An 8,104-nucleotide genomic window follows, 5' to 3' on the forward strand; every position below is an offset into this window, starting at 1 on the left:
GATCTTATATTTAAAAATATATATTTAATTAGTGGATGTTTCATCATTGCCATAATTAAAAATCTTGCATATCAGTCGACGCATTCATAATTACTCATAAAATTTGTGTTAAAAATATCAGCAGATAGTGTAGAGTTATGTTAAATATTCAGGTCTGTTGACTGCAGCATTTGAAATAGGTTGAGTGTAAGAAAGTCTTGACAAGAACTCCCAGGAGTTCAGTTGCATCATGCCTCATCAGCGTCATCGAATGCCACACCCGTTGCAGGCTGCTTTCTAAACACACACACACACACACACACACACACACACACACACTTACTGACTTGTTTGCAACGTCGCACGTTATATAAACATTCTAGAACTCTATGGAAGCACGTTTCTGCCACCTACAGGCAATGACACATCAATTCATATGGTATTACTTCAGGCAATGCTCACATTTTGACTAAAAGGAGAAAAAAAATTATCAATATAAATACATATGTAAATCCTTAACTTCAGTGCAATAAAATGGGGGGGGCACACTCAAATTTCAAAAACACGAACACCTAAAACATTGAACAGATTTGGCAAGCAGACTTTCACATGAAAGTACCAGTAACAAAGATACAAATTGCCATACAAATAACAAAATTAAAGGCATATCAATTCCACAAAATATTCTCAATTAGGCATCTTGGAGTTTTCTGTGTGCTTAATTCAACATTGAAACTCTTAACAAATATTCATAAGTGTAAGTGCAATGTACTAATAAACCAAATTTCTCACTTTCTGGAACCTGGGTTGATTAGAGAGTCTCCAGGCAAGCGCTTCCTCGCTGCCACGGTTGAGCCTCTGCTGCTCTGCTGCATTCTGGGTTCAAACTCTGAGTGCAAAGGCAAAGGCTGCATTAATGATGCCATTTGTCGTTTCAGGAAACTGGCTCCCTCCAAAGCATTGTACTGAATTATTTATGGCACCATGAGGGAAAAACTTCCACAACTCTCAACATACCACAACTTTTCTTAAAAGGGCTCTTCCCTGGTGATGCCTGATGGAGTGGTACCTGGGCTGCAATACAAACAGGATTGGAAATGTCACTCTGAGCACTGTGTCACTTCGGACTGCAGGCAAATATCAAATAAAAATGATAATCAAAAGGTAATTTAACCCAAAATATTCATAGCACAACAACTTTCTAGCTGCATGTCCATCAAAAAAAAAAAACTTAAGGTAAAAAATTTTGGATGGGGGGAAAAAAAGCATAAGCAGGATATGAGTGGATGAACAAATAGAGATTTTACCTTCACGGTCCAGACGTGTCAAGCTGTCTGCCATCCCAAAAAGCAGCTCTCTCAGCTCTGGTGACCGGTCTGCATCACCAAGTTTCAACAGAGTCACGGTCATGTCCTCTGGGCCTGGGCCAAGATGGAAAACAGCCTTCTCTTCCTCCACGGAAACATATGCACTTCCACTCCTACATGAAGATCTGTTCAATTTTAAATGCACAGATGTGTAAAGACAAACAGTGCATTATACCACAAATCAAATAAGGAATAGTGGACTGCTACCTGATTTTCATTACATAGTCTTCTGTCGATTTCAGAAAATACTGCCCTCTCTGTTGAGGAATGTGCCCACTTCATGACACTGAAGCGAACAAATGTTCACATATTATGGACAGGGGCTTGCGTTTCACTTACAAATTGTTTCTGAGCCTCTTGACTGAGATGTGTACTCCACAGGTCTATGGCATTGGTCAGCCTGTAAAAGAAATACTTGACTGTAGCATTTACAACAATGTACACAAGCAAAAAAAAAACACATAAATAGCAGAAGCATTAGTTAAATAAATTAGTTAAATTAGTTAAATCTAAATGAATTTTCAGCACGTCTTCAGCATAGTATTAATAACAGCCTTTCATGGCTGCCCACTGCTCACCAAGGGTGATGATAAAAAGCAGAGGACACATTTTGTTGTGTCACCTGTTGTGCTGCGCTGCAGTGTTTCACTATGAAAATAGCATCATTATTTCAAAGCAATTTCTGCCACCAGGGGTCGCCAAAACGTCGATTATTTATTTACTTAACAAAATAAAACAATGACAAGGATAATACGGGACGGAAACGAAAAATTGCAGTTTAAGTAAGAACGCAAGGTCTCACTGTTTGTTGCTTTATATTTTCAGCATTTCCGACTCACCCGATACTCAAACCATCGGACGTCGCCTTCGTGTAGCACAGGTATTTTGACCCATCTGCTTTATCCAGGAGGGTACAGTAGCACTGCTTGACAAGCGCGCCGCTCGGGTCCATTTCGTTCTCCAAGCGTGGCACGTTAAACAGAAAGAAACAATTCGATCAAAGAAACAATTCGAAGAAAGAACAATCCGCAGCGGCATGCGAGGGAAGCCGGAAAAACACGGCGCGCTTTAAATGACGCAACGGAGCGACGAGCCAATCAAAATGGACTAACCCGGAAGTGGCTATACTGTTGACAGGCGAAAACAAACTTCGACGCTGTGTACACTTTTAGCCCTAATCTCCATTTGACGCGGCCGCTGTATATTCTCCTGTAATTAACACTATAATCCGGCTGTGGTGGGCGCTGCCGGCTAATATACTTTGTTGACGCTTCCGACGTCGACCCCACGCCCTACACGTGCTCTGCCGCTTCCAGATGACCGCGTACAGGAACACGCGGGAGAGTGGCGCGCTGTGACATGGCGCGGAGGTCGCGGACTCGCAGCCTGCAGGTGTTCGACACGGAGCTGAGCGCGGACGCGGCGGAGTGGTGCCCCGTACCCCCCTGGCACCATGTGCTGGCGTGTGGCACCTACCAGCTCCAACAGGGTCCACACCAGGTAAGGGCGTCGTGATGCGTCGTCGTCGTCTCGCCTGTCCTGTGTGCGCTGCGTCCCACGGCGTGTTTTCCCCTCTGCAGGCGCCCGAAGAGTCGACTGCGCCCAGCAGGATCGGCCGCTTGTATTTGTTCCACTTCAGACAGGAAGGGCTGCGCCCCCCTCTGACCGAGGTCCAACGCATGGAAACCCCGGCCATTCTGGATCTGAAATGGTGAACCCTTTCCCCACCTGTACAACTATGTGGATGAGATTTTTTTAAAAAATGGGACAGTGGTGGCAACGTCCCTGCCACACTGCTCCCCGGGCGCCTGTCATGCCTGCCCGCTGCTCGCTAAGGGTGATGGTTAAAAGCAGAGGACACGGTTTGTTGTGTGCACCGTGTGCTGTGTTTCACAATCACTTTGCTCTCTTTATTGCATAAAAATCCCCCCATGTGGTGTCTCCAGGTGCCACATGCCCATCTCTGGTCAGCCGCTGCTGGGCATGGCTACAGCGAGTGGGGAAGTGCAGCTGTACGCTCTCAGGGACTCTCAGGTGAGGAAATGCTCCTGTTTTATTGCTGAAAACCTGAATGAAGTTCTAATGATGATGTTTTAATAGACAATAGACTGTGTTTTATGCACAGTGCAAGATTTGCCCCAAATGTATTTGCACTTTTTAGTGCTTGTTGTATCCATTGCTAATTAAAAATGACACTATAAAAAGCGCTTTGTCCGCCCCTGTCAATAAAATCGATAGATCGATACTCAATTCATCCCAGAGGGAAATTCACAATAAGTGCTTTTCGCGTTTGTGTAATGACACTTTCTCTAGTAGGATGGCGGCTGTGTTCTGGATCCATGGTCAGGCACAAAACTGGGCCCTGACAGACTTGCTTTGTCCTTGGACTGGTCCACCGGGAGAGGGGACAGGTACAACACTCTTCCTCGCTCCTGCTCGTGTCTGGACTGGTGTTGTATCATAAGTGCATAATCTGTCCCGATCTCTGCATCTCTGTGGATCCAGTAATTCGGTACGTGTGGTGTCCAGCGACTCGGCAGGTTGTGTTAATGTGCTGGGCCTCGGGGAGGCAAGCCTGACTACCGAATCCCAATGGAAAGCTCACGATTTCGAAGCTTGGATATCAGCCTTCAGCTACTGGGATACCCAGCTTGTTTACTCTGGTATGTCATGGTTGGACTTGGCCCGTTTTTTTTTTTGTTCATTTGTCATTTCATAAGGACTCATACATTTGCTTTATACCATGGGGTTCAAAGTCTGAGAGCACCACAGAAAGCCTTCTAATTTCAATCAGTAGGACTGAGTAAAGTAGTGATAGATAATATCACTTTGAGTTCTGACCCCTTGTGAAAATGGGTTAACATGCATGCATAAATATGATCCCATAAGGTATAACCTTTCACACATTGTTTGTGCAATTTTCAGTATGGTCTCAGACATTTGGAACGCTGCTGTATCTGCCATTTCTGTACTCCACACTGCTGAGGCACATGTTGTTTTTTAAGTTGTGTGTGTGTCTGCGCTTCGTAATGCATCAGTAAGGGGGGCTCGGATCCACCCCATGCTAACTCGCATTCATTGTCCTGTTTGTCGGTCTGGATGGTGCCAGGCGGTGATGATTGCAAACTTAAAGGCTGGGATCTTAGGATGGGTCCCTCACACCCTACCTTCACCAGTAAGAGGTGAGCAGTAGATACTCTGGCGTCTTCCAGAATTCATCATGCATCGTTGACACCTGTCCTGGTACAAAGATCATGTGCTGTATGTCTGTTTTCGTTTTACACAATGTTCTATTAGTTCTTCCTGACATGTCAATCAGATAACGATGAATGTTGAAATATTGAATATAGATAATCTTTATTCTCAGGCATTCGATGGGTGTTTGCAGCATCCACAGCAGTCCACATCGGGAGCACGTCCTAGCAACGGGCAGGTAAATAAATCATGTGACGGTAGATGATATAATAAGGCTGACAGAGCTGTGGCATCTAACCTCAGACTCTTTGATTTAGTTATGACGAGCAGGTACTGCTGTGGGACGGACGGAAAATGAAAGGTCCCCTCAGTGAGACCCCACTGGGCGGAGGCATCTGGCGCCTCAAGTGGCATCCTTCCTACGAGCACCTACTGCTTGCAGCCTGCATGCACAATGACTTCCACATATTGCACTGCAGAGAAGCCATGGGTGAGTCTGGGCAGTTAAAACAGGAATAATCATCCCAAGAACCTGGGATTAAAAACAAGAGAAGAACTGAACCACTGAGGTCACATCTATCACAGTGAAGCTAGGTTCAGCTTCATTGAAGGTCCAGTAGGTGGCACTAGAGAGCCTTAATTCTTTTTTCAGATATAATATTGGACAATGTACCAGGGGGTAGTAGCCTACTGGGTAAAACATTAGCATACGAACAAGAAATCAAACCCCACTTTCTACCATTGTGTCCCTGAGCAAGACACTTAACCCGGAGTGTTTCCAGGGGGACTGTCCCTGTAACTACTGATTGTAAGTTGCTCTGGCTAAGAGAGTCTGCTAAATGGTCGTAAATGTAGAGTGGCCCGTAATTAGTAGTCTAATTGCATAAGATTGCTTAGTTCAGAATCATTCAGCCAAGCTTAATCCTGACTGATTGTAACACAATCAAATCAAATCTATTGTTTGAGCTGAAATTGGCTTTGCCTGAATGATGCTGTTATTTGAACAGAAAGAGAGATTTCCATCAGACTGGTTTTGTAAATCTCCAGAGGAACATTATTCATGCAAAATGCAATGACAAAGATTATGCATAAATTCCAAAGTTTTTAATATGTGCTTTTTTTATGTTCCGTTTTATAAGATCTGTTGTCTAGTAAGAGACAACAGTTGACTTGTTTAATAATTGTATTGTTTGTCCACTTTCACCAGAGGGCAGTGAAGGACCATGTCCGATCATTGCCTCCTATATCCTGCACAATTCCTTGGCCTACGGTGCCGACTGGTCACATCTGTCTTTGGACAGCCCTCCCCCTTCCTCCCCACAGGAGCCCCCAAAACCCCAAGGCCACCAGATGGAGGCCACAGGCCACCTGAAGATCCAATACGAGTCCCCTACTGCCAGCTTTGACACCTTGCTGGAGGACGAGGCAGGCCGTTACATCCCCGAACCAGACCTCCCGTCAGCCACAGCGAAGCCTGCTGATCCCGGCCTGGATTCTCCCTCGGTGTCCTGTCTGCTGGCCAGCTGCTCCTTCTATGACCACATGCTGCACGTGTGGCGCTGGGACTGGAGCCCACAGGACAGCGCATCGGAAGCAGGGCAGGGCCAGAACACATCTGCTGCGGAGTGACGGGTTCCTGAGGAATCAATTCAAGCTACGAGTGCAATGGTGTCTTAACTATGCAAAATCTGAGTAAAGGCAGAACCGACACATTTCTGTCTTTAAAACAAAACTTTTATTGTATTCACCCTTGAGCAGTCTAGACTCTAGATGTAGATCCAGAACTGAGCTAAGATGCTTTGTAGATCTATAATTACAGTGATTCATTTAAGCATCGCCCCGACGTTTTAACATTTTTGTTTAGCGGTAATAGCAATTTTCTTTAACTGTCTGAGTAACAATTAAGCAACAATAAATCTGTATTTTATTATTAACGTGTTTGGCATGTATTACCAACCCAATCAGTAACATGTGTCCTTCCAGATATAGCTGGGGGAAACTGGTCCTTGTCTCAGACAGCACTGCTGACCTCGGCAGCACTTTTAGCGGACAAAGTTTTTGGGATAGAGCTTGAACAGCTTCCCTTCCTGTGTGCCCTCATATCCATACTTCTCCAACTGGTCCTTGTCGAAAGTGCCTTCCTCAACGTCCTTTTTAATATGTGGTGCCACAACTTCAGCAAAGAGGCTTTCGGAGGTCACTGGCACCTCAGTTCCGTCCGGGGACCGGTAGGAAACGTAGGGTTTCAGGCGAAATCCTTCCAGCGACGGCACCACGAACTCTGGAATCATTTCCTGAATGGGAAAAAACTTCCTGCTGGAGGTCAGGACTCCGGTGGGCCTGGCTCCCCTGCCCTTGTAGTTGGAGCGAGGTCCCCGCTTGCTGGTGAACTCGGCCGTGCGGTCGGCTCCCCGAAACAGGCCGCGGGTCAGAGTGGACAGAAGCCCCATCTGTGCCGGTTCAGGCTCAAGACTGGAACACAGGGCAACGAGACATGAAGTGAAGTGATTGTCACACGTGATACACAGCACACGGTGCACACAGTGAAATTTGTCCTCTGCATTTAACCCATCACCCTGAGTGAGCAGTGGGCAGCCATGACAAGCGCCCGGGGAGCAGTGTGTGGGGACGGTGCTTTGCTCAGTGGCACCTCAGTGGCACCTTTGCGGCTCGGGATTCGAACCGGCAACCTTCTGATTACGGGGCCGCTTCCTTAACCGCTAGGCCACCACTGCCCTTTACATTTACAGCATTTATCAGACGCCCTTATCCAGTGCAACTTACAGTCAGTAGTTACAGGGACAGTCCCCTTGGAGCAAATTAGGGTGAAGTGTCTTGCTCATGGACACAATGGTAGTAAGAGGGGTTTGAATCTGGGTCTTCTGCTTCACAGGCTGTGTCAATTTTCCTTTCACAACGACACAAACATCAACTTTATACTTGGAATTACTGCCCCCTATCCTATTGAATTATGTTTATTTGTATGTCTGCACTGAATGAGCTGCTTTTAATCTCGTTGGAGATGCAAATAGTGACAAACGGTATTTTATTCTCAATCTACACTCCTCGGACCACGTCGTTCCTGATTAACTTCCCATTACTCACGCTATTGGTTTCCCACAGCGGTTTTTAAGATCAAACACTAATGACAATTATTCGCTAGACGAAAGTACTCGCTTTGCCCTGAAGAATCCTCGTTTACGGCGTCCACGTGTTAATCGGACCGCCAGATAAACATTTTCTGAAGGATGCGGTTAGCTAGCGTGCTAACTCACAATCCCGCTGCATTACCTGCCGAAATAACCACACAGTTGAAACGGACCGGCGTCCTGCGGTCATTTACGTTGAACTAGAAACGCGCAATATGCCAACGCTGCGGAGTTCCTCCGTTTAAACCAGCAGAGCGACGTCTGGCAAGCCACAGACCATTACTAACCTTGAGCAGCATGTCAGAGAACACGCTCTCGGCTCGCCAGTGACGTCGCCGCTGATTGGCCGAGGTGGAAACGTTTTAGCCAATGGGCCGCACAGATTCTGGCCCGCCCCTCCCGCACGGCCACAAA

General features: G+C 46.2%; 3 protein-coding genes across 5 annotated transcripts; 1 reads left to right on the forward strand and 2 right to left on the reverse strand.

Moving 5' to 3' along the window:
• Positions 1 to 4: 4 nt before the first annotated feature.
• paxx (PAXX non-homologous end joining factor) lies at positions 5 to 3,164 on the reverse strand. The gene is made up of 8 exons (XM_028997017.1): positions 2,823 to 3,164; positions 2,186 to 2,304; positions 1,686 to 1,746; positions 1,554 to 1,603; positions 1,287 to 1,471; positions 997 to 1,053; positions 772 to 868; positions 5 to 276 (listed from the first exon to the last, which is right to left on the reverse strand). The coding sequence occupies exons 2-8, from the start codon at positions 2,296 to 2,298 to the stop codon at positions 228 to 230; spliced, it is 612 nt and encodes a 203-aa protein (XP_028852850.1). The 5' UTR covers positions 2,299 to 2,304; positions 2,823 to 3,164; the 3' UTR covers positions 5 to 227.
• dph7 (diphthamide biosynthesis 7) lies at positions 2,455 to 6,475 on the forward strand. The gene is made up of 9 exons (XM_028997016.1): positions 2,455 to 2,846; positions 2,927 to 3,057; positions 3,293 to 3,380; positions 3,663 to 3,757; positions 3,852 to 4,009; positions 4,456 to 4,528; positions 4,714 to 4,779; positions 4,859 to 5,031; positions 5,749 to 6,475. The coding sequence occupies exons 1-9, from the start codon at positions 2,706 to 2,708 to the stop codon at positions 6,168 to 6,170; spliced, it is 1,347 nt and encodes a 448-aa protein (XP_028852849.1). The 5' UTR covers positions 2,455 to 2,705; the 3' UTR covers positions 6,171 to 6,475.
• On the reverse strand, positions 6,254 to 8,016 carry mrpl41 (mitochondrial ribosomal protein L41). Of its 3 annotated transcripts, XM_028997021.1 has the most exons (3): positions 7,833 to 7,971; positions 7,326 to 7,449; positions 6,254 to 7,013 (listed from the first exon to the last, which is right to left on the reverse strand). In XM_028997021.1, the coding sequence occupies exon 3, from the start codon at positions 6,989 to 6,991 to the stop codon at positions 6,584 to 6,586; it is 408 nt and encodes a 135-aa protein (XP_028852854.1). In that variant the 5' UTR covers positions 6,992 to 7,013; positions 7,326 to 7,449; positions 7,833 to 7,971; the 3' UTR covers positions 6,254 to 6,583. The 3 variants fall into 3 exon arrangements, with proteins under 3 accessions (XP_028852854.1, XP_028852852.1, XP_028852851.1); XM_028997019.1 differs by lacking the exons at positions 7,326 to 7,449; positions 7,833 to 7,971 and adding an exon at positions 7,978 to 8,016; XM_028997018.1 differs by lacking the exon at positions 7,326 to 7,449.
• Positions 8,017 to 8,104: the final 88 nt, after the last annotated feature.

The sequence above is a fragment of the Denticeps clupeoides genome, chromosome 11, assembly GCF_900700375.1.
Source record: "Denticeps clupeoides chromosome 11, fDenClu1.1, whole genome shotgun sequence".
NCBI classification, from domain to species: Eukaryota; Metazoa; Chordata; class Actinopteri; order Clupeiformes; family Denticipitidae; genus Denticeps; species Denticeps clupeoides.